Source organism: Arabidopsis lyrata, assembly GCF_000004255.2.
Source record: "Arabidopsis lyrata subsp. lyrata unplaced genomic scaffold ARALYscaffold_7, whole genome shotgun sequence".
NCBI classification, from domain to species: domain Eukaryota; kingdom Viridiplantae; phylum Streptophyta; class Magnoliopsida; order Brassicales; family Brassicaceae; genus Arabidopsis; species Arabidopsis lyrata.
Genome location: NW_003302549.1, coordinates 22,949,373 through 22,973,829, shown reverse-complemented (window position 1 = coordinate 22,973,829; position 24,457 = coordinate 22,949,373). Strand labels below are relative to the sequence as shown.

The window sequence follows — 24,457 nt, the reverse complement described above, 5'->3', positions numbered from 1 at the left end:
TAATTTCGGAAGGGCCCAAGCCCAGTAAGTATTCCACCGACCAAAGGGGTAAAAAGGACATTTCGCACGCACAGTGTACCCTACTCCTGCATCCTATAAATAGCAAAAAAGAATGTTTGTAAAGGGATCCCGAGATAACCGTTTTCACAGAGAATATTGTACAACTGTCAGAGCACTTTGCGGCTCGGCTCGTATTCTAAAAATTCAGTTCGTCTATTTTTGTAATTGTCGGCTCGTTCTTTAAAGAAGAGATTCTTCTTTCACCCTTAAGATTCCGAATACGTACTTGTTTGATTTTGAGGATCAACAGTTGGCGCGCCAGGTAGGGGAGAAGCTCGAAGATTTCTCTCAAAACTACGAACCGACGAAACAGCAAAGATGACAGACGCGTTTCAAAACGCACTCGGCGCAAGTGCCTCCAGCTCGGGAGGAGAAGCATGCACGCCCGCAGCCGCACCGCCTTCGCTACCTCCGACGCCGGAAGGACCTACCGCGGCAGCTATCGGACCGCACCCTGCACCACGTCCTGATGCTCAGATAACTCCCTCGAACGGACGTAACACGACGAACCCACAGGTTAACACTAGGGCCGGGACGAACCAAAGAAGTCAGGACCGCAGCGATCCGGACGACCTGCTTCAAAACATCCTCACGCACCTGAGCCAGCAAGAAGCCAGGACGAACGTGCGACTTGAATCTCTGGCAGCAGCCCAGGCTTGCGCTCAGGATGAAATCAATCGCCTAAGCGCAAGTCAGATGCAAGGTGTGCGACCCGCTCAAGGAAACCAAGTGCCGACCCGGCAAATCCATCCTGTCACTTCGTCAAGCGAAAATACCCGAGACCTAGAGCTCGCCGAACTATGACGCATTGTCCAGGAAATGAACACAAAGGTTCATAAGGCCACAAGTACCGCACCGGAACTCGACCGCGTCCTTGAAGAAACGCAGCAAACTCCTTTCACTCGAAGAATAACCAGCGTCTCACTCCGAGGGCGCCAAAAGATAAAGCTCGAGCCCTATAACGGAAAGGGCGATCCAAATGAATTCCTAACATCATTCGGCATCGCGATCAACCGAGCCGAACTAACCGACGAGAACTTCGAAGCAGGACAATGCCAGATTTTCACCGAGCATCTAACCGGTGCCGCCCTCAACTGGTTCTCAAGACTTAAGCCGAACTCAATCAGCAGTTATCGTGAACTGTCCGTAACGTTTCTCAAGCATTACTCGCCGCTCATACAGAACCAGACGACCAATGCCGACCTGTGGTCCCTTGCGCAAGGACCCACGAAGTCGCTCCGGTTATTTATCGACCGTTTCAAGGACGTCATTACCCGGATCGTCGTCCCAGATGAAGCCGCAATCGTAGCTCTGCGCAACGCGGTGTGGTACGACTCTAAGTTTAGGGATGATATCACGCTCCATGTCCCGAACACGCTCGAGGACGCACTTCATAGAGCAACGAGGTACATCGAATTAGAGGAGGAACGGCTCATTCTGTCACGAAAGCACGGAGTAACAAAGGCATCGGCCCCGAAAGAAGCTCCTGTGGTAAAACCTGCAGAGCCAAGACAGCACCTCGACCGCAATACGAGCCAAGGTAGAAAGCCGGCCACGTTCGTCATAAATAGTGAAGACACGGCGCCCAAACAATGGAACAAATGGGCAAGAGATACCGAGGCCATTACTACAGGGCCGGTGTATTGCGAGTATCATAAAAGCAAGGCTCACGCGACGGAAGACTGTCGCTACCTGCAAGGACTCCTCATGGCTAAGTATAAGAGCGGCGGCATCACCATCGAATGTGACCGAGCCCAAGGGGGCAATAAAAACCAAAAACGAAACGAGGCCATTGCTCGGCAATTCCTCCAGGATCGAGGCGACGGAGCAGCTGGAGGCGACGATCAAGCAAACGATTCGGCCAAAAGACAACGCCGTGGCAAAGCTGTCGCCGACGCCCCCGCTGTCGTTCGACAAATCCATATGATCATGGGCGGCCTTCAAAATTGCAACGATTCGGTCCGTTCAATCAAGCAGTATCGAAAGAAAGCCGAAATGATGGAGACGTGGCCAGTAACGCCGAGCCAACCTTCCGTGGAGATCGAGCCTATTTCTTTCACGAAAGACGACCTCATCGGAGTCGATCTCCCCCACAACGACCCGTTGGTTGTCGAGCTAATCGTCAGCGATAGCCGAGTTACGCGCGTCATGATCGATACAGGCAGCTCAGTCGACCTAATCTTCAAAGACACCCTCACCGCGATGAATGTAGCTGACCGGTGTATAAAGCCGCGTTCTCGACCATTGGCTGGGTTCGATGGCGATTTCATCATGTCTCTCGGCACCATCAAACTACCCACGTTTGTTGGCGGTACGATCGCCTGGGTTAAGTTCGTTGTCATCGATAAACCGACGATATACAATGTAATCTTGGGGACGCCGTGGCTTCATCAAATGCAGGCCGTCGCGTCTACCTACCACCAGTGCGTCAAGTTTCCCACTCATCAGGGAATCTTTACTCTCAAAGGAAATCAGCAAGTAGCACGAACGTGTTTCCTGATCGAACACAAGAACCGTGCCGAAAAGAAATTATAGCAACCAAAGAAAGAGGAGCCCACGCCCCGCTCCGCAGTAGCAAAGGCACCGGGCAAATCCTACTAGGAATCGGAGCTAAGTCGGACGGAACTTGTGAATATCGACGCGTCGGATCCACTGCGATGCATCGGCATCGGAGCTGAAATTAGTCCAGAAATCAAAGCGGCCCTTGTGGCCCTCCTCAAAGAGAATTCGTCAACCTTCGCTTGGAGCGTTGAGGACATGCCTGGAATCGACCCATCGATAACGTCCCACGAGCTAGGCGTGGATCCGACATTCAAACCTGTGAAGCAGAAAAGACGCAAATTGGGTCCGGAACGAGCCAAAGCAGTAAATGACGAGGTCGAAAAGCTACTAGGCGCCGGCTCCATCATCGAAGTCCGATACCCAGAGTGGTTGGCAAATCCCGTCGTAGTCAAAAAGAAAAATGGTAAGTGGCGGGTATGCGTCGACTTCACTGATCTGAATAAGGCCTGTCCGAAAGATAGCTACCCTTTACCGCATATCGACCGGCTCGTCGAAGCCACAGCAGGGAACGAGCTCCTATCGTTCATGGACGCTTTCTCTGGATACAACCAAATTCTCATGCATAAGGACGATCAGGAAAAGACGTCCTTCATCACCGATCGCGGAACGTACTGCTACAAGGTGATGCCATTCGGTCTGAAAAATGCCGGAGCAACGTATCAGCGCCTCGTCAACAAAATGTTCGCCGAACAGCTCGGCCGAACTGTCGAAGTCTACATCGACGACATGCTCGTTAAGTCATTAAAAGCTGACGACCACGTTCAGAACCTCCGACAATGCTTCGACGTGCTAAACAAATACCAAATGAAGTTAAACCCGGCCAAATGTACGTTTGCGGTAACTTCCGGTGAGTTCCTGGGTTACGTCGTCACCAAGAGAGGGATAGAAGCCAACCCAAAACAAATTCGCGCTATACTGGAGTTACCCTCTCCCAGAAACGCCAAGGAAGTACAACGGTTGACCGGCCGGATCGCGGCCCTCAATCGATTCATCTCGAGGTCGACGGATAATTGTTTGCCGTTCTACAACCTCCTAAAGCGAAGAGACAAGTTTACCTGGGACGACGCAAGTGAGAAAGCGTTCGCCGAACTTAAGACATACCTGACAACGCCACCGGTACTCGCAAAACCTGAGAACGGTGAAACTTTATTCTTATACATAGCTGTATCCAGTTGGGCCGTCAGCGGGGTATTAGTACGAGACGACCGCGGCGAACAGAGACCAATCTTCTATGTAAGTAAATCGCTAATCGAGGCCGAGGTCCGCTATCCTACAATGGAAAAGGCTGCGTTAGCAGTCGTTACGTCGGCGAGAAAGTTGCGTCCCTACTTCCAGTCTCATACCGTGGCCGTGCTTACAAACCAACCTATCAAAGCCGCGTTACACAGTCCGAGCCTGTCTGGAAGGATGACCAAGTGGGCCGTCGAACTCAGTGAATACGATATCGACTTCCGGGCTCGACCAGCCATGAAATCTCAAGTCCTCGCCGACTTCATCGTCGAGTTACCAGTAATGTACCCGGACGACACCGCACTAAGCACCAATCAGACGAATGGTACTTGGACCCTCTATTCAGACGGCTCGTCCTCTTCGCATGGATCGGGCGTCGGCATCAGGCTCGTGTCCTCAACCGGTGAAATGTTGGAGCAGTCCTTCCGGCTACGTTTCGCGGCGACAAACAACGTCGCCGAATACGAAGCACTTATCGCTGGACTCCGACTCGCAATTGGGATGAACAACCGACGACTCCGTGCCATGATCGATTCACAGCTCGTAGCAAGTCAATATAGCGGCGACTACGAAGCAAGAAATGATAAAATGGACGCGTACCTCCAGGTCGTCCAGCGTCTGTCCAAACAATTCACAGAGTTTGAGCTAACCAAGATACCACGGGGAGATAACGCTCCCGCAGACGCCCTAGCAGCACTAGCCTCAACGTCCGACCCAGACCTTCGCCGCGTCATACCAGTCGAAAGCATCGACCACCCCAGCATTGAAGGGATCGAATCCATCAACCTTGTGTGCAGCCGCCCCGCACCAGATCCGACAAGCGACCCCGACGATTGGCGCCTCGAAATACGTGATTTCCTGTCAGATGGGACGGTTCCGGTAGACAAGTGGGAAGCACGGCGTCTACGCGCCAAATCGTCAAAATATACTCTGTACCGCGAGTGCTTACTTCGGTACAACGCCTCTGGGGCAGTGCTCAGCTGCCTCCATAAGGCAGACGCGGCAGAAGTCATGAAAGAAACACATGAGGGAGAAGGTGGAAACCACTCAGGAGGACGATCTCTCGCACTCAAAATCAGAAAGCTCGGTTACTACTGGCCGACGATGATCTCGGATTGTAAAGATTATGTGCTCAAGTGCGAGCAATGCCAACGGCACGCCCCCGTCATCCACCAGCCGACCGAACTGATGAAAGCTGGCGCCACGCCATACCCTTTCATGCGTTGGGCCATGGACGTCGTTGGTCCACTTCCGGCTTCGCGGCAAAAACGCTTCATCCTCATCATGACTGATTATTTCACCAAGTGGGTCGAAGCTGAATCCTATGCAACAATCAAAGCCAAAGACGTACAAAACTTCGTTTGGAAATACATCATTTGTCGGCACGGCCTACCGTACGAAATAATCACGGACAACGGCTCGCAGTTTATTTCGCAACAGTTCGAAGATTTCTGCGCTAGCTGGAGAATTCGTCTGAACAAGTCAACACCGCGTTACCCCCAAGGCAACGGCCAGGCTGAGGCAACAAACAAAACAATCCTCGCCGGACTCAAGAAACGACTAGAAGCCAGAAAAGGAGTCTGGGCAGACGAACTCGACGGCGTCCTATGGTCATACAGAACGACTCCGCGCAGCGCCACCGAACAAACTCCGTTTTCCTTGGCCTATGGAATGGAAGCGATGGCCCCGGCCGAAGTAGGGTGTACGAGCCTTCGGCGTTCCATGATGATACAGAATAATGATCTCAACGATGAAATGATGAGGCACAGTCTCGACGACCTGGAAGAAAACCGCAACACCGCGCTATGTCGAATCCAGAATTATCAACTCGCCGCAGCGAAATACTACAACAAGAAAGTCCATAATCGGCATTTTAGCGAAGGTGACCTCGTCCTCAGAAAAGTGTTCGAAAACACGGCCGAACCCAACGCCGGGAAGCTAGGCGCGAATTGGGAAGGTCCCTATCAGATATCGAAGATCGTCCGACCCGGAGACTACGAACTCCTCACAATGTCCGGCGTCGAAGTCCCCCGCACATGGAATTCGATGCACATGGAAGTCCCCCGGAGACTTACCGACGCCTCACTATGTAATGTGAACTACGAGCGGCTTGATCCCTCCGATCAGAGGGTACGTAGGCAGCCTCGTTTACGAGGCACAGCTGCAAATATTAATAAAATCTATCTTTTTAAAGACAGAAACGAAACGAAATATGTTAGCACCCTGGCCCGGTGTCTAATCGAACGAAAGCCGAGTTCCGTACTCGCACGATTAAAACGACTGATCACGTAAGCCGAGGCCGAACTCGCAATCACGCTCGTTTTAATCATTCGAACAGGATAAGCCGACCCCGGAGGTCGCACCTAAAATTGTCCTGGGTCCAATCCAAACACAATTATCGACCAAGTTATTGAGGTCGTCCCCAATAACTTGCGCGGAACGACCTCGAAGGTCTTACCACCGAGTGTCTTGGATCCGACCCAAACACGATTATCGACCAAGTTATTGAGGTCGTCCCCAATAACTTGCGCGGAACGACCTTCGAGGTCGTACCACCGAGTGTCTTGGATCCGACCCAAACACGATTATCGACCAAGTTCTTGAGGTCGTACTCAATAACCTGCGCGGAACGAACTCAACAATATACGCAAAAGATAATAAAGGAAATAGATATTCAATAAAGGAAAAGCCAACAGAAGTGGCAAGAGTCTTACAAAAGCCGACTACGCGGCAAATAACTTAAAAAAAAACAACATAAAAACTCAAGACGCGGCCTCGTCTTGAGGAGGATCTCCGACCTGGGCGTCACCATCACCAACGACTTGGTCGACGGCCTCGACGTCACCAGCAACTTCATCGTCAACACCTTCAACCGAAGGCGCAAACTCCTCAGCAACGAGAGGACCCGTGAAGAGATTCCCGACGTCATTCCAGCCTTCCTCTAGCTCGGCAAAGTCGAACGCATTGACCTCGTTCTTAAGCTCTTCCGCATCAGCTTCAAGCCTCTCAATCACGTCCTTCGAGTTCAAGACGACCTCCCCAGTTTCAGCCAGCGCCTTCTGCAGGTCAACGCTCCCGACCGCCTGATTATAATCGAGGAACTTGGGATACGCCGCGTCCTTGGTAGTGAAATGCCTCTGAATCCCGTCGAGACGTTGCTGAAATTGGTCTGCAGCCTCCTTGAGAGCCTTAGTTACGTGAATACGAGCATATTCGGTGCGCCGCTTCCGAAGCCTTGCCTCCTCGGCTTGTGACTGCTCGGCCAAGTGCTTAAAGTCAACTCGGGACTTTGACAACTCCTCAAGACAACGTTCCCGTTCTGAAAGAGCGTTATCCCGTTCCTCCTTTAGTTTGGCGACCTCCTCACGAAGAAGCTGCACCTCGGAGTTGGCACTCTCCAAGCCCTTCGACGCCTGATCGGCCCTCTTCGTCTCGGCTGCCAAGGCCCTCTGGTGATCCTTCGAGGCCGTGTTCTGCTCAGAAACAACGCGGAGGCGACGCTCGTACATATACGCCATCCTGTCAATCGCGCCAATGGCCTACAGAAAGAAGTAAGAGCTCGGTTAGAGAGCAAAACACTTAAAGTTTTGCGAAAAGTTCTTAAGGCATTACCGCAACGGCCTTCTTCGCAGCGTCAGTAAACGCCGTTCTCTCCCACATATCTTGGAGCTCGAAGAAGGGAGATGGACCGACGTGAAGCTTGCGGAACAGCTCCGCACAGGAGGTGGAATCAGTCGAGATATGAACGTCGCGCCCGTTATAATCATATCGCCACCTATAGTCAGGGGCCCAGGCCGTCCTTTGTTTCTTGGTCGGGTCTGAACGCACCGGTTCGGACTCATCAGCAGCCCGCTTCTTGGTCGGCTCGACCTGAGAGTTGTCATACAAAATAACCTCCCTGCCGCCTAGGGGCACATCGTGAGAAGTCTCGGCAACAGGTAGCTTAGCTGACCGCGCTTCAGCCACCTCTTTCTCCCTCCTCTCCCTCTCTACGTCGGATCTTGCTTCCGAACGATCGGCACCGACAACATCATGACCGCGTCGATCACGACGGTCACCCTCATCTCTCCTATCCCGACGACCTGAAGATAGTCGCTCACTCTCCTTAGCCTCGTGTTCGGCTAAGGAAAGACGTTTCCCTAAGGCCATGGCCTCGTCTTCCTCCCGGCTCATCCTCTTCGACGGCGTCACCGACGACTTCTTCTTGTATCTTGATGAGTAATCACCCACCGCGTCAACATTCATTTTCCCCATAATCTTTGAAGGAGCTGGTATGTAAAAGAAAGGGGAGAGAAGAATGTAAGAAAAATCGTACGCACTCATCGAACGAATAAAGAAAGAAGGGAAAGATCAAGGCCGACCTGGAGTCTTGTTAGCCTTCCTTGCTTTCGAAGGACCTCCTCTTCGGCTCGTTTTCTTAGATTTTGAGGAAGGGCGACGAACAGGGTCTTCTTCGTTGGGCCAGGTATACGGGCACAAAGCTAGAATCTTCTTAACGTCGTCGCGAAGTTTCTCAGGATACGGGTCCAAGATCTTGGGACAACGAACTACAAGAGGAAAAGAAACGAGGAAAACAAGTCAGATAGATAATCAATTAACAAGGGATCGACCTCGGAGGGATAAGCAAACTACCGGGTGAAATAGTCCACCCATGGTAATTCGTGACGACCACGTCCCCAGCGGAATCGTTGTCGATCTTAACAAAGAAGTACCAACGAAGCCAATCGTTGGTCTTACTCTTCGCACCAACAACCAACTTTGGGGTCAGCGAAGACTGAGTATACACCAAGCCCGGCTTGGATTTCCCGAAATTCTTCTTCGTCGTCAGTTCCTCGTACAGAGAACAACGAGGTTCGACGCCGCACTGCTCAGCCAAACGAATCAGGCCGTAAGCATTCCGAATAGCAGCCGGAGAAAGTTGCGCAAACGCCATTTTTCGCCGCGAAGCGTACTGAAGCAAGAACGCCGGAATTGGGAAAGTCAGCCCGCAGTCAGTGATGAGCTTTTCGTATACACAAAGATATCCAGGCGGAGCAGTCCAGGGACGATCCCACGGGTTCGGGATGAGCGTATTTAGGGAAGCTGGAGCATCGCAAAAATGGAGAGAGAGCTCAATCGTCTCGCTCGTCGACGACGTCGGTTGAAGGTAATCCGGAATTCCCGGTGCTGGTCCACCGGACTGAACAAACCCAACCGGGGCGGGCGCCCGCCTCGTCAATGGAATGATGTCCAAACGATCGGCGACATCAGACGACGGGCCAACAGAACGAGCCGCTCTAATGATAGAAGATTTGCGTCTGATAAGCGGTACGTTATCCTCATCTGTAGACGCCGCGTCACTATCGTCATCACGAAGGCACATGGTTGTAACGGACTTAGGATTTGCACTCGGTCCGGCTGCTCCCACGCGACTTTCGAGCTCGCGACGTCGTAGCTCTGCAACAACCGGAGAGTCTCTGGCAACGGACGAGGCCGACGATCTGGAAGAGGTTCTAGATCTACGACCCCGGGAGTTGCTGACAGATTCGTTGAGAAAACGGTCAACAGACCGGATATTCGACTCGTCGGAAGTACGAGATCGGCGATGGTCGGAGATGGAGTCGAAAGAACCGACACTTGAAGACATAATCGGAAAATAAGAAAAGACGCGCTGAGAAAAGGAGAGAGAACAGAGAGAATACCTTCGAAATCGATGCGGAGAAAGAATGAAAGGAATGAGGAGGAAGCGAAGTATTTATAGAGGGAGTCGGTCGAAGAAAAACTGCGTCATCATCACACCTCGAAGAACGGCGTAATCATCACGACCTCGCCGCCTTCAACACGCAAGCGACCCGATAATCGAGGCCTCGGGAGCAGCAGTAGACGAATCGGAAGAAGGCGTTCATCACACGCGCCTCGAAAACGTGCGCAAGAAAAACCGGGGCGATGAAATGATTACAACCCTAGCCGTGCCGTTTGCTACGCACTAGGGTTGGGGGGCTACTGTTGATGGTAGATTATGGGCCCGGGCCCATAATCCCATCTTGGGCCTTCAACTCGACGAGACGGGCCGAAAAATCAGATTTATAGGGTCCATTAAGAGTTTAATTTCGGAAGGGCCCAAGCCCAGTAAGTATTCCACCGACCAAAGGGGTAAAAAGGACATTTCGCACGCACAGTGTACCCTACTCCTGCATCCTATAAATAGCAAAAAAGAATGTTTGTAAAGGGATCCCGAGATAACCGTTTTCACAGAGAATATTGTACAACTGTCAGAGCACTTTGCGGCTCGGCTCGTATTCTAAAAATTCAGTTCGTCTATTTTTGTAATTGTCGGCTCGTTCTTTAAAGAAGAGATTCTTCTTTCACCCTTAAGATTCCGAATACGTACTTGTTTGATTTTGAGGATCAACACCAATGCTAGAATCAACGCCGTTGACCGTCATTGACCGCGGTGGTTCATGGGAGTTTAAGGCTAACCTAAGCCTAGAATTTTATTCTTAACACTCTAAGACCTAAGAAAACATCTCTAGAGCTCACATCAAGGTATATAAACCGAGGTTATTTCTTTTTGGTCAAATCGGAAAATATTTTACGGTGGAGATATGTTGCTCACGGCAAGATCTTCTTGATTTTATTAGGATAAATAAAAAAGGCCGCATCAAATACCGAAAAAGTGATTACCAAAAAAAAAAAATAATACCGAAAAAGTCAAAATGGGTGATCCATAGTATATACTTTTCATTTTTGTCGCATTGAGTGATTTATATTAAAAACTTCGAATTAAGACAAAAATTAAAGTAACAATCGTGTGAATATTAAAAAAAAAAATGTGTAATGTAGTGATAGATGGGTATGTGGCATCCAATAACAGAGTGGAGAAATCCATGGTTCAAAGCAACCATAAGATTAGCTCAAAGAACAACACTTTTAGATTCTTTTTTGTTTGTTTCCAATTTTTTCTGACAATTACATGTCACTCACTTGTTCCTTTCCCTTCAATTTCTCAATCTGTTAGTTCTCACTTCAAAATCTTATTATTATTATTATTATTCATGCATCATCATCATCATCATCCTTTCGATTTCACAAACGTTTCTTTTGGTTTTTAGGTAAAAAGTCTCTTTTTCTGCAAATTTACACTTTCTTCTGCATGAGTTTTTTTCAACCTAGATAATAACATTTTCATTGAAAAAATAAACATAACAACGACTCGTCAGCAAAAAATTTATCCACTTATGTCTTCTCTTAAGAAATTTCTCATCAATTCTATTTTTACTTTTCAGAATTTGATCTCTCATCATCATGCTGGTTTTGCTCTCTCTTTCTTCTTCTCCAGGTACTTAATATTTTAATTTCCATTCTTATGATATTTTTTTTTACGCGTTAATAATAAAATACGCGTAATTAAAAGGAAACTTTTTTAACTTTTTCTTTAAATATAAACACAGTGTTCGAAGAGGTACAATTGTTGAAACCGACACAACAAAGACTCAGTTTTTATTCATACTCGAAGAATCAGAAGAAGCGAAGATGATTGATTTAGAAAATTCTGGAATCGATGAAGAAGAAGAAGAAGTTGTCGAATCGCAGAAATTGGTTTTTAAATTCGCGTTTCAAACGGAAACTTTCGAGAGATTAAGCAGAGAAGGGTATCAATCGGTCACTGATGATTCCGGTGAGAGCGAGAGTAGTTTTTTGTCTTCTTCTCCGGCGGTTTTCACGGCGGCGGCGAGAAAGTACGAGACACCGTCGGCGAAAAATCTCACTTTTGTCCTCGAAAACCCAAAGGCGGCGACTTTTAGGGTTGAAGAGAAAACAGAGGATTTAGATTACTCTGTTTTTGACGGCGAGGAGAGAGTAAAAACAGAGGAATACTCTGTTTTTGACGGCGAGGAAAGAGCAAAAACAGAGGATTACTCTGTTTCTTCCATCGAGAAGAAAAAAATCAGATTTTTAACAGAAGAAGATTTTTTGGAATCGGATTCTGATTTTGTAGATTCAAGTCAGACATTCACAAGCAACGACGAAGATGGGTTTTTATCAGATTCAGATTTCGCAGAAGCATCACTGGAGAAAGGACAAAACCGTAAAAACGACAATTCTGGTTCTGGTTCTGATTCAGAGGAAGAAGAAGAAGAAGATACAAATGGGTTTGAGAGTTTATGGGAACATCAAGAATTGATAGAACAACTTAAGATGGAGATGAAGAAAGTTAAAGCAATTGGTGGGCTTTCGACAATTCTTGAAGAAGAAGAAGAAGAAGATGATTGTCCTAAGATCATGGAAGATTTAAAACCATGGAAGATTGAAGAAGAGAAGAAATTTAAACATGTTGATACGATTGGTGAAGTTCATAAGTTCCATAGAAGTTACAGAGAAAGAATGCGAAAACTTGATATCTTGAGTTTTCAAAAGTCTTATGCTCTTGGTTAGTTCTCTAAATTTCACTCTCTCTTTTTATTTATTTTTTACAAATAATTTTAGTTTTGGTCAAATAACTTAGTTTATGTGTTTTTTTTTCAACCATATGAATATTTTAATTTTGTAGTGTTTTATAAGTTAGGAAAAAAAAATTAGAGGTCCCACGAAATCTACTCATTCATTATAGGGTTTTTAGAATTTGTTGATTTCTCTAATTAGCGTTTGATTTTGCGTATTGAAGTGAACATTGCACCAAACCTAAAAGCTAACCATTATTTAATTGTCTTTATTGATTTCTTACTAGTTTTGTTGTTCAAATAATTGTTTTTTTGGATGATGTGTTAAGATTTATTAATTCATGAAGAATATGGAATAGAATTCCTAGGGAATAGTGACGAATAAAATCATCATATGTCAGAAGAAATTTTTATTTTATTTGTCACATTCATTTTGTAATTGACTAATCATATGATGTTTTAGTGTCATTTTGTGAAGTTTGTTACATGACATTGTTTGTTTAATTTACTTTTCTTAGATAAGTATAAACCACATGTGGATGATATTGTGATAAATGCTGCATCATCAACCATAAAGCTAAATTGTGGTAATTGAAAATCTAGTTTAACCAAGTTTTTTGTTTTCTCTGTATTTTTAAGCCAATGCACACATGCATATCTTTATTGGCCAATCTCACCAAATGTGTTTAGTTTTTTGGGGTTAGCTTTCAATGTTAGCTTTTATGTTTCTTCTTTATTGCATTGCTCTCTTATGGAACTCCTTTACCTAATTTTTTCCACTCTCCACTAACTTAGTAGTTTTGCTAGTGGAACCTATACTTTTCTTGTTTTCATAAATTTACTCCCAAATTATTTTCAAATTAACAAATGAAAATATACATTATATATATTATAAAGGTATTGATCTTTAGATTTTGGAAAATTTAGTTGGCCAGTAATCATTTGTTTAATTACGTTTGTGCTTAGTTTTTAATATTATAATGTTTTGTGTCTTACGATTTAAATTTTAACAAATTTTTTTGTGTATTGTTGTTCTTATGTTGAAATCTGACTCTTGGCCATTGTTCTTGAAGGGCTTCTTCAGTCAAAGAACCCTCAACAAGCAACCTCTGCCGTTGGATCCAATCCTTCGCAGACGTCATTTTCATCGGTTTTCTCAGTTAATGGATGGTTATGGAAAGCGAAGAAATCGGAAACCGAACCAATGGTTCAATTCATAAAAGAGATTCAGGGGGAATTAGAGAACGTGTACGTTGGTCAAATGTGTTTGTCGTGGGAAATACTTCACTGGCAATACGAAAAGGCCATTGAATTACTAGAATCCGATGTGTATGGATCTCGTCTGTACAACGAAGTCGCCGGAGAATTTCAACAGTTTCAGGTTTTGCTTCAAAGGTTTCTTGAAAACGAGCCGTTTGAAGAGCCTAGAGTACAACATTACATCAAGAGACGTTGTGTTCTTCGTAATCTACTTCAGGTCCCGGTTATTCGAGGTAAGAACCCTTAAACCTAATCTTACCAAATCCTTTAGTTTAGGGTTCTTGAAATGCTGATTGTTCACTTAACTAATCTATGAGATCATTCGGATTATAAATATGTTTGTTTTGTTTAAGTCGGTTAGTCTTTAAACTGGTCTTATAGATGTTTTTTTTGTTACTGATTAGAAGAATATTTGATGATGTTAACAGAAGATGGAAACAAGGACAAAAAGAATGGAAGAAGAAAAGATTACGAGGGAAATGATGATGGTGCGATTAAAAGCGATCAACTAGTGGAAATTATGGAAGAAACAATTCGATTATTCTGGCGATTTGTACGGTGTGATAAGCTTACTAGCTCGATTCATGATCAGAAATCGCGAACCAAATCACAGATAGAACCGGATCATGAAGAAGACTCAGAAGATCTAGAAATGTTTGCCGAGGTTAAATCACAACTTCAAAATGTAAGTGTTTTCTTTCTCAAAAAAACGAAGTTTAAAACTTCTTAAACGTTTTATGGTTGTGTGATTGATGTGGTTGGGTCGGTTGCAGAAGGAGAAAAGGTTGAAAGATGTGTTGAAGAGTGAGAGATGTATTATAAGAAGATTCCAAAAGCACAAGGAAGAAGAATCAGCAGAAGATCAAGTACTTCACTTCTTCTCACAAGTAGACATGAAACTTGTGACAAGGGTCTTGAATATGTCCAAATTGACTAGGGACCATTTGGTTTGGTGTCATAATAAGTTAACCAAGATTAACTTTGTAAATAGAAGGTTACATTTAGATCCTTCCTTTTGTTTATTCCCTTGTTGAGATTTTTGATATTGACTTGTACATCTTATGCTGCGTAACTAAAAGTACATTGGAGTAATAATGAGATACAAATTTTGGCCTTACGTTATATTGTAAGTAAGACTCATAAAGTCCAACAATTTTTGGCTATTACATTTGATGACTGTTATTGGTTCCACTAGGGGTGGATTTGGTCCAAAACTGAACCAAATTGGTTAATTTCAAATTGTTAACTAAACCGGTTATACTATGCCTAACTAAGTGTATACTGGAGTAACAATAAAATACAAATTTTGAGCTGATTTGATTGAATGTAAAACTCATAATCAATGTTTGGCTATTACATTTGATGAATTTTAATGGCTTCTCCTCAACCGCAATCCCATACCATTAACCAAAACCCGGTTATCTCCCTAGTTAATTTAAATGTCTCCTGACCCGAAGACACTGAATGGAGAAGAATCTACTGAGATAAAGTCTTTCAAGCACTTGTTTTCCGGGATAACCTGAAACCACTAGCTCTTCTTCCTTCTCCTTTTTCCAATAGCTCTTTCATACAAAACAAGAAATTACTGATGTGCATGGAGCCTATCTATCTTCTCTCTGTGGATTCAAAGCTAATGCCAAAGCAACAATGAAACGGAATCAAAACCAAGGGAACCTTTGAGAGATGCGAAGAATCGATTGGAACACTATTGTATAAGAAAGCCAAAATGACTACTGTATGGAGCTGATAGGTTCAGGGAAACAGATCATTTTGTATTTACTCAAAAGAGATGAGAACCACGAAGAACAATATTTGTCAACTAACCAAAAACAAACTAGAAGAAAATGACCAGTAGTTTATGATCCAAAGACTCTTAATATGTTCTTCCTCCCACCTATTATACTATTCCTTGTATCTAACAGCTCAACATTCCTTCTTCCTCTCAATATGTTTAATGGTGTATTACCTAAATGTGTAATGTAGAAAGATGAGTGGCTATTCCACCACTAAAACATTGTTCTCCATCATTCCTTCTCCCGAAGTAGGAAACTCAGGTGAGATCTGCCATTCTCCATCCACTAAGAACTTCATCTCGTACCTTAATTTCAAGAATTCCACAAGAGATTGAAAAAAATGTATAGTTTCAAACATGAAAGCTGAAGTTGAATGCAAAAAAGAAAGAGTAGAAGAAATAGTACCGCCCGGGACGTAGGAATAATGTGGTGGAGAATTTGGTGAATAAAGCTGTGTACTCAGGCGATAGATCCTCACATTGGCTCCATCCATCGAATGATCCCATTACTTGTACGCTCTTATGTGAAGATTGTCAACAAATGAAGTTAATTTTGAGGATAACATTTTACCTTAGAATGTTGAAATGCTTCAATATATTTATAAAACATCTCAGAATGTGAAGATTATCATACTACCTCTGCCATACCAATCCAGAACACATGAACCTCCTTTGACTGTGCAGCCTCAACATCTTTTATTTGTTCCTTCAGCTTTTTTTGAACAGCTGTAATGCAAGAAAAGAAGATAATTTAGTATATATTTCCAGGGATTTGGAGAGAACCTAAATAATTATGAAACCAAAAGGGGAAGAGAAGAACCGTCTAAACGAGAGAGAAGGTGTGACTGAATGTACTTTCCGCTGATTTTTCTAGAACCTTCTGGAATACCGAGGTTTGCTATTTCTTCCGCCAGTTTGACCAGAGCCTACTCCTCCAGAGAACGAGATCATGAAATATTTTCTACTATATTAGAAACCTATACATATGTACTTGTGCATACACAAATCTAAAGCTAGAAACTTTCCATTATTATAACCAACAAAAAGTATGTATTTGATGGGCATTATATATGGAGATATGACATCTAAACCATCGAAAGTAGATATAAGACCTGAAGTTCAAGTTCCATAAGTGCAAGCTCACTTTTGATGTTAGTTATCTCATCTTCCTGTGTTTTAAGCTGCAAAAAGAATTATGTAGTCAGAAACAACTCGATTTGAATTTTTGATACAATGTCGGTCTACAAAAAAAAGAGATGAAGCTCCATAAAATTCCCTTATGCCTTGGAGATTTATCTCACTTTCATCAAGAATATAAGCATTGATAATTGAACTCAAACAACACTTTGTTTTATAAAGTTATCTGAAAGAATGCATATCAAACAAACTGTACATCATCAAACACACAGAAAAAGAACAGCAAAAGATTCCGGTTAAAACAATGGAGAGTGTGCAAATGACTCATCATCATCTTCCATTTTTCTAGTATTCATCAAGAGTGTATGTAATATTAAAATCTAGTATTTCCGGGAAGACACAAGATTTCTTAAGCCAGAATAGAATATAAAGTTGCAGGTTTCTTAAATCATCTAAGAGAATGTACATCAAACAGTTGACAGATAGAGGTACTAAAGTAAGTGTATAAATATAACACAAGCACCTGGCGCTTTAGGAACCGATTCTGTTGATTAGCTTCACTCAGTTTTTTAACAAGTTTCGATCTCTCTGTATCGATGAGCAGTGACTTCAACTACACAACCAAAGGGAGAGTTAGTTAACTGGTACAGAACATAGTTCCTTCATCATCACAGTATATGCTTAGGATAACAAAAAAGAATAACATAAAAGCTTAACCTCATCACTAGTGAGAGGTCGAGAAAGAGATTCATCTAGTGAATCTTCTGACAATGATGATTCCTCTGTGCCAACACCAACTAAAAATCTCTTCAAAAGCAAACTGTTCTTGTAATGGTTTCGAGTAGAAGCTACCAAAGGATAAGGAAGTTTCCGAAAATGCGAAATCGTAGTCAGTCTTCCCAAATTCCATGCTCTTAAGTTCCATGAAAGAGTAAGGTTTTCACCAAGATAATGGCTGTTCAAGAAGAAGAATTCACTTCAACTATTAGTAACTTAAATCCTATAATGATGAATCAAAACAAAAATGTGAATTAGAATAAGATAAAGATATGAAATTTTGTACCTTGAACAACCAAATCCAATTCTGGGTACACACCCTGCATCAGAACAATTCACAAAATTAAAAACTTGAACTTGTTTTAAATCATCAAATTCAGTAATGTCTCAAATAAATCAAAATGTTACTAATCTTACATACATAGACAAGTTACACATATCTCAAAAACATAAATTAAACGTTAGGGTTCTTTTTATACAACTCCAACAACATTCCAGAAACAAATCAAAAAGGAAAGATTTTTCGACTTACCCATGATTTGATTAGACTCTTTTAATCTTCCTCAATGATTAAAATTGTCTAATTTGCTTAAAACTTCCAAAATATCAAGAAGCTGTGAAGAAGAAGAAGAAGAAGCTGAAAACACTGATAAACCCCAGAACCAAAAATAAAAATCTAGTTTTTATTCCTATCAAATAAAAAAATGGCTGCAAAACACGTGCGTAAATCTAAGAAAACTAATTTGCAAATATGACCCCTGTATTTTCCATTTCATTGGTTTAGAGTCACATAGTTTCTTAAATAGCTCAATTTTCCTAAATTCCTCTGAAACGACATCGTTTTGACTTTGTCTTCAACCTTTTTAACCTCACTTAAAACAAAACCCTAATGTTTGGCCTCTCTCTGGGATTGAGATTGATAGATTTGGTGGAGAATAGGTGTTAAAAAAAAAAAGATTTGGTGGAGAATGACGACGATAGGAGGATTGTTAATGGGGATTGGAAGATCATTCAGAAGAAAGAGAGCTTCTTCTCTTGATATTCTCTCTCCCAAAAGAGCTCCAAGAGACTTCTACAAGGGCAGAAACTGCAAATCTTTGGGTTTCCATACAAGAAAAGGTCTCAACTTTGAGAATCAATTCATTTCTATGTAACACTTGTTTTAGTTAGTTGATAATTGATTCTTGTGTTATTGGTTTTAGTGCCCAAGTTGTTTGAATTAGACCTAAAGAACAGCTATTCTCAGCTTAAGTGTTAGGAATTTACATGGGTTTATAGAAAGCTAACAACTTTAACTCAATTGTGGCAAAATTTGCACAGAAAAGGTTCCAACTTTCATCCTAATTTTGTAGTTATTGCATCTCTGGTTTTGAAGTTTCACTGAAACTGGAACAATTGGTTTGGTTTTCACTTCTCAAGCTGCGATTGAGAATCCATTCATTTCTATCAACACTTGTTTGGTTAGTTGATAATTGAATGTTTTTGTTCTTAGTGTTAATAATGCACAAGTTATTTTGAATTAGATATATGCAACCTAAGTCAGAGTTTTTTATCAGCTAAGTTTAGGTATATACATGGCTTAAGAGGCTAGATTCTTTAGGTGGAAAGCTAACAACTTTAACTCAATTGACGATCATCATAGAATTTGAATGTTGTTGTTATTGGTGTTAATCACCAAGTTGTTTGAATTAGATATATGCAATGTAAGGAAAAGCTTTAATCAGCTAAGTTTCAGGAATTTTACATGGCTGGCTTTAGATACTAGATTGTTATTTAGGAGGAAAGTTAACAACTTTAACTCCGTTTTGGCAAGACTTAATCATCATTTGCATTTGTTTCTTCTAGACTTGATTTGACCTTTCTCTAATTTCTGTGATATGGTGTAGCTTGACTGATTGGAGCTCAGTTTTCGAGATGTATAATTGCCAAAATTGAGTTAAAGTTGTTAGCTTTCGACCAAAAGAATATGGTAGCTTAAGTTGAAATTGTAGATGTGGAATATACAGTTTTTGCATTTGTTTTCTAGACTTCATTTTGGCAAAAGAACTGATCATCATTTGCAATTGTTTCGAGACTTCATTTTATCTTTCTCTAAGTTTTGTGACATGGTGTTTTTGCAGGAGGATATGTTGTGCAGCCAAGTAAATTGCCGAATTACGTAGTCCCTGATCTCACCGGCTTTAAGGTTTTTCATTTCACCACCCTAAACTCTTATGTAACCTTTTGTCATTGATTCTTCCATTATGCTGCTTGCATCTTAATTGAAACTTGAGAACCAAACATTAGTGAGAAATCTTCTTACAAGTCTTATTGGTAGAATCTCCTTATGTTTGTGATCCTGATAATATCTTGGTTCATTGTAAGTTTTCGTGTTAGGAACCTGAAATGGGAATGAAGCTTGTTGTGATTTAGCTGCTCTGCTGATGAATATTTATTTGGATTTTTACAGCTGAAACCATATGTATCTCAGTGCCCTTTACAAGTCAACACGAACGAGTCAACCGAAGCTTCCAAGTGAAGATAGTCAGTCAGAAGAAATATGGTTTCTTAAGTCTTCTTCATTAAGCTTTAAGTTAGGACTCTGTTCTTCTTTTATCCTTAATCCTTTTGTGCTATTCTCAAAATGGGAGATTTGGTCTGATATATTCATGAAATGATAATCTAGAATTCCAAAATAATTGGTAACATGTTGATGTGGTGGAATATATATTCATTCATTTGATAAAGCAGATGTTCACATTGTAAAATAGCTTGATACAAGAAAACATTATGCGTTATGCAATACTTAGAAAACAAACATCAATAACAACATATTAAATTCTTACAACAAGATGAAAAACAGTTTCACAGTCTCTTGACATGAGTTTGTTATCAGAGAAACCTCGAGTTGTCAGAAAGAAGGTTGCTGTTGGTAAATCTCACTCGTGAACATGTTGTGATCATAACCATAAAGTTCATGCGGCATCAACCCATAGTCATTCACAGATTCTTGTACCGCAGAGTAATGTTGTGTGTTTGAGACGAAAGAATGTTGGAAGTTGTTGCTATTGATGTTACTTAGGTTCTGATCACAACCATAAAAGTCCTGCATCAACTGATTTAACCCATAGTTATTCACAGGTTCTGGTACCACCGAGTAATGTTCTGTGTTTGAGACGCAAGGATGTTGAAACTTGTTGTTGGTAATGTCACTCATAAACATGTTCTGGTCATAACCACAAAGCTCCTGCTTCATCAAGCCAGATTCTTGTAGTAAATCTGGATTGAAATTTGATGCAGAGAGTGGGATTTGAGAGAGAGTATTATCTCCATGGTTATAAATAAATAGCGAGAACTGGCTAGGGTTCAAAGATTGGGTCTGATGATTCAGAGAGGATGATGCTAAACTCTGATGATCCGGTTTTGTCTCCTTGTGTTTCTGAGACTCAACAAAACGAAGCCTTTCTTGGACTTTAGAGACATTGAGTTCTAAGGACTGAATCAGTTTGGAGATTTGGTCAGGAGAGTAATGATCAGAGATTGGATACTTTAATACATTCACTTTCTTCAAACTCGTCTTCCTCCTCTTGTTCGGATTCTTCAAACCCTTCTCCTTCTTCTTGTTCAGGAAGTCATAAAGATTAACGCGTTTCTTGCGTCTCAAGGCTTCGTTTAATTGACTATACCTAAGAGCAATGTCTCTCACTTTCTCTCGCTCCTTAGGCCATGTCTTAAGTTCTCCGTCTGGTCCGTAATAGATGACGCAGGCTTCAATATCACAGAGAGTGCAAAGCTCGGAAGCTTTCTTGAAGATGGTCTCAAGTCTATTGCTCAAACTGGTAGAAGCGAGTGAATAAGAAGAGCAAGAGGAAGAAGACGAACTGGAACAACAAGAGGAAGAAGGTAAAGATCGAATGGTCATCTTCTTGTTGATTTCGAAGACAATCTCTCTGTTTTTTTTTCACGTTCAAAGTGAAGAGAAAACACGAAGACATTAGACGAAGAAGAATGAAATTGAGAGAGTGAAACTAATGAATTAGGTTTAGAGAGTGAATCATATATTTATAGAGTCTTTGGGTCGATAGGGCCTAGGATTAGAATTATTTCTCACTCATCGTTAAGAAAAAGGAAAAACGAGTAAAAGATTTGATTTCCATATTTTGTGTAGATTTTTAATTAGCCGTTGAGAGTTTGATAAAAAACTTAAAAAGGAAATATTACTTTTTTTTTCTCTATCTCCAGCTAATTAATAAATGAAATATTTAACTTCAGCAATGAGATCAAATAATAACGGTAATAAAAAGATTTGATATGATTTGTTTTTGATAAGATTTTTTCTTGCTAGTAAACAGCTCTTAATTAATATGATAAAAATAATTATTGGATTTATTTTTCGTCGAAACATAACCAAAATAGAATTATACTATTTGAGCTTGTAAAATTTGTGACAACCCAAATCTAACCAAAATAGACCAATGGTGTGGTTTTTGGCTGTGTAACTCATTCATGAATAGCAAGATAGTTTTTTTTTTCCGGCTACGTGTCCTATACAAAAACAAGTCAAAACAAGTTACACAACCGAGTCTACAGAAGCTTCCAAGTGTAAATATCAGTCAGAAGTAATGTGTTTTTAAGTCTTCATTATGCTTAAAGTTAATGCTTATGTAGTTTTAAAAAAAAAAATTTATAAGGATTTTTTGGCAGTAATTATAGAAACCAAAACAGAAGAGCAATTTTTCAGAACTTTTTATTATTTAAAATTATAATTTATATCTTCGTGTATCTTTCATTATTTTACCATTAATGAAACAAAAATAAAAGAATTTGCAAATTCATATTTTCTTCACTTTCTTTTTTAGAGTAAAACAAAATCATCCATTTAACTAGAAACATACACTAATTTTATTCAAGGAAAAACCAATGCGGGGTTGAAGAGCTTATATGGCAAAAAATAGAACTTCATGTTCGTGCTTTTTTAGCATGACAGTCATCACGGAAATTATTGCAACGTAAAATAAAAGATAAGCAAAATAAAGGATAAGAGAGTTTAAAAAAACTAAAGTCTTCCGAAGCAAAAACAAGTCACTCATTAGAAATGGCTATTAACTGAGTGTACTCTTTGCAATCTCTTAAAAATTGAGTTAATTCATATTTTCTTTACTTGTTTCCCTTTTTAAAGCATTTTATCATCTTCATAAAGTACATGAAATGTAGCTCTGAAAAATTCAAGAATGGGTTTGAACTTTGAACCAACTTGATCATCTTGACCCTTGATAAATATAAAAAGCCATTACAATTATCTATTACAAATTAAGTACAAGTTGCATGTTCCGAAGCAAGTCTTTGTTTTTTCTTTTTTCTTTTCGGTCTTCAAGAAACCAAAAGAGAAGCAACGTTTATATAAAGACAATAAAAATTAATACATATTAGCCATGGTCTACACTAATTCAAGTGTTAATACTGCTATTATCTTTAATTGTTAGTGGAATAAGACGTCGCCGACATCTCACTCACCATCGTCTCCTCCATCACCATTGCTCTTACATTCGGAAGCTCATGAGTCAACGCTCCGGTCAAGTTGTTAAAGTAGTTATTCTCATTGTTGCTCAAAAACAGAGCATCCCCTGTTCCGCTGTTTCTAGTTGTGTTGTACGGGACTCCGAGCATTTGAGACGCGAAATAAGCAGCAGCTGATTCTGTGAAGCTTGTGGGTTCGTTGACCGGAGAAGGGATAAGGTTTTGTCTTGTTGATATGTGGCTGAGACCGTCTGATGAAGCTAAGAGAGTCGCGGTGTTGTTGTGTGAGTGTGAGTTGTATTGGTTGGTGTCAGGAATCGTTGGATAAACCCAAGATTGTGGGATTGATCTTTGTGACGATACCGCATTCGTCTTCTTGAATATTCTACATATCGCCCAAGCATCCTACAAAAAGAAAACATCGATACTAATTCGTTTCTTGTTTGGTAACTAGTTTTATAAAACCGAAACCGGATTTAACAAATAACAAAAAAGTAACTTCTGTAGCAAGTTAGGGCAAATCTGATAACTTACGTTTGAAGGAAGCTCTTTGCTGTTGTTGTTATTGTTAAGGTGTTGCTTCTTGTTATTGTAATTGGGATATGTTGAGTGATGAGAGTCAGAGAGAGAAGGGAGCCGAAATTCGTGCATCATCCAATCGGTTTTGACTCCTTTAGCAGCTCGACCACGGTAGAACACTAGCGACTTCTTCAAACCGATGCATCGAGTAGAGTCCAATGAGTATATAGGCCGGTCAGTCCCGGTAGCTTTCCAGAATCCACCTCCGGTTACTCGGTTAGGCCTCGTGCTGTTCCGGTATTTCCTGTCTCTTGGACAGTAAAAGTACCACTCTTTCTCCCCCATCGCCGCAAGCTCTTTTTTATACATTGATTCAAGAAAATGCATAATCAAAATTTTGTTTCTAGAGATTTGGAGAAAAATCAGAATTAGAATTATGCTTACTTGGGAGGTCCCATGGATCGTATTTGTAAATGTCGACTTTCTTGATGAGCTCAAAGGGAAGAGATTTGTGTAAAACCTTCCTTTTCAAGTAGAAACTTACGAGTTCTTCATCAGTGGGATGAAACCTAAACCCTGGCAAAACGACGTCGTCATATCTTTCTACGATGTTACTCTCTTCATCATCCATAACTAGAAGCAGGACACAAAGAGAATTAGTACTTTTGGGATTAAGAATACATTAACCAAAAGATAATGAAGAGAAACAGAGAGATTTATAGAGATAGTAGAGAGAGTAAGTTTGGGGAAGAAGGAAGAAGTTTCTTAGAGAAGAAGAAATGGGTTCATAGGGAAACGATAATTGGACCAGAAAGTGATGCGTAGATATAAGACCAATGTCTCTCTAATAAGAGGAGATTTATGCAAGAAAGATATTATGAATCTTGAATTTCGTCGTTTCTTAAAATTATTATTATTATTTTTTTTCTTAAATTTGACAAGATTCAAACTTCAAGGTTATTGCCCTTGCGTACTTCGTGAAATTGAGGTTACGTATCGAACAAAAAAAAAATTCTAATTAAGATGTTTAATTTGTCATCATATATTAAGATCAAGATGTGTTAATATGGTTTATCTTTAGGAAAATATGATATGATAATTTATACTCCCTCCGTTTCATAATATAAATCGTTTTAGCTTTAAACACGCAGATTAAAAAGATCTACTTTTAAAAAGTTCAGCCAATCACAAAGACTGCATAATA

The 24,457-nt window shown here is 41.5% G+C and overlaps 5 protein-coding genes and 1 pseudogene across 7 annotated transcripts; 2 read left to right on the top strand and 4 right to left on the bottom strand.

The window, feature by feature from the left end:
- Positions 1–6,614: 6,614 nt before the first annotated feature.
- LOC110226572 (meiosis-specific protein ASY2-like) lies at positions 6,615–9,478 on the bottom strand. The gene is made up of 4 exons (XM_021018520.1): positions 8,485–9,478; positions 8,214–8,399; positions 7,465–8,120; positions 6,615–7,391 (listed from the first exon to the last, which is right to left on the bottom strand). The coding sequence occupies exons 1-4, from the start codon at positions 9,476–9,478 to the stop codon at positions 6,615–6,617; spliced, it is 2,613 nt and encodes an 870-aa protein (XP_020874179.1).
- A 1,587-nt stretch (positions 9,479–11,065) lies between these two features.
- On the top strand, positions 11,066–14,649 carry LOC9304772. The gene is made up of 5 exons (XM_021017264.1): positions 11,066–11,170; positions 11,283–12,262; positions 13,346–13,765; positions 13,961–14,217; positions 14,306–14,649. Exons 1-5 carry the CDS (start codon positions 11,070–11,072, stop codon positions 14,564–14,566), a joined length of 2,019 nt encoding a protein of 672 aa, XP_020872923.1. The 5' UTR covers positions 11,066–11,069; the 3' UTR covers positions 14,567–14,649.
- A 170-nt stretch (positions 14,650–14,819) lies between these two features.
- LOC9306830 (protein PTST, chloroplastic) lies at positions 14,820–17,901 on the bottom strand. Of its 2 annotated transcripts, XM_021017312.1 has the most exons (10): positions 17,771–17,885; positions 17,525–17,558; positions 17,179–17,416; positions 16,985–17,074; positions 16,437–16,505; positions 16,145–16,250; positions 15,962–16,050; positions 15,731–15,843; positions 15,499–15,630; positions 14,820–15,162 (listed from the first exon to the last, which is right to left on the bottom strand). In XM_021017312.1, the coding sequence occupies exons 1-9, from the start codon at positions 17,772–17,774 to the stop codon at positions 15,528–15,530; spliced, it is 846 nt and encodes a 281-aa protein (XP_020872971.1). In that variant the 5' UTR covers positions 17,775–17,885; the 3' UTR covers positions 14,820–15,162; positions 15,499–15,527. The 2 variants fall into 2 exon arrangements, with proteins under 2 accessions (XP_020872971.1, XP_020872970.1); XM_021017311.1 differs by lacking the exon at positions 14,820–15,162 and having other exon boundaries at positions 15,284–15,630; positions 17,771–17,901.
- Positions 17,902–18,111: 210 nt separating this feature from the next.
- LOC9304771 (39S ribosomal protein L41-A, mitochondrial) lies at positions 18,112–19,967 on the top strand. Of its 2 annotated transcripts, XM_021017343.1 has the most exons (4): positions 18,112–18,166; positions 18,200–18,357; positions 19,359–19,423; positions 19,688–19,967. In XM_021017343.1, the coding sequence occupies exons 2-4, from the start codon at positions 18,207–18,209 to the stop codon at positions 19,754–19,756; spliced, it is 285 nt and encodes a 94-aa protein (XP_020873002.1). In that variant the 5' UTR covers positions 18,112–18,166; positions 18,200–18,206; the 3' UTR covers positions 19,757–19,967. The 2 variants fall into 2 exon arrangements, with proteins under 2 accessions (XP_020873002.1, XP_002870759.1); XM_002870713.2 differs by having other exon boundaries at positions 18,128–18,357.
- An 83-nt stretch (positions 19,968–20,050) lies between these two features.
- LOC9304770 lies at positions 20,051–21,267 on the bottom strand (annotated as a pseudogene).
- A 1,186-nt stretch (positions 21,268–22,453) lies between these two features.
- On the bottom strand, positions 22,454–24,135 carry LOC9304769 (putative NAC domain-containing protein 94). Its single transcript, XM_002868651.2, has 3 exons — positions 23,698–24,135; positions 23,269–23,609; positions 22,454–23,139 (listed from the first exon to the last, which is right to left on the bottom strand). The coding sequence occupies exons 1-3, from the start codon at positions 23,882–23,884 to the stop codon at positions 22,690–22,692; spliced, it is 978 nt and encodes a 325-aa protein (XP_002868697.1). The 5' UTR covers positions 23,885–24,135; the 3' UTR covers positions 22,454–22,689.
- Between the last annotated feature and the right edge of the window lie 322 nt (positions 24,136–24,457).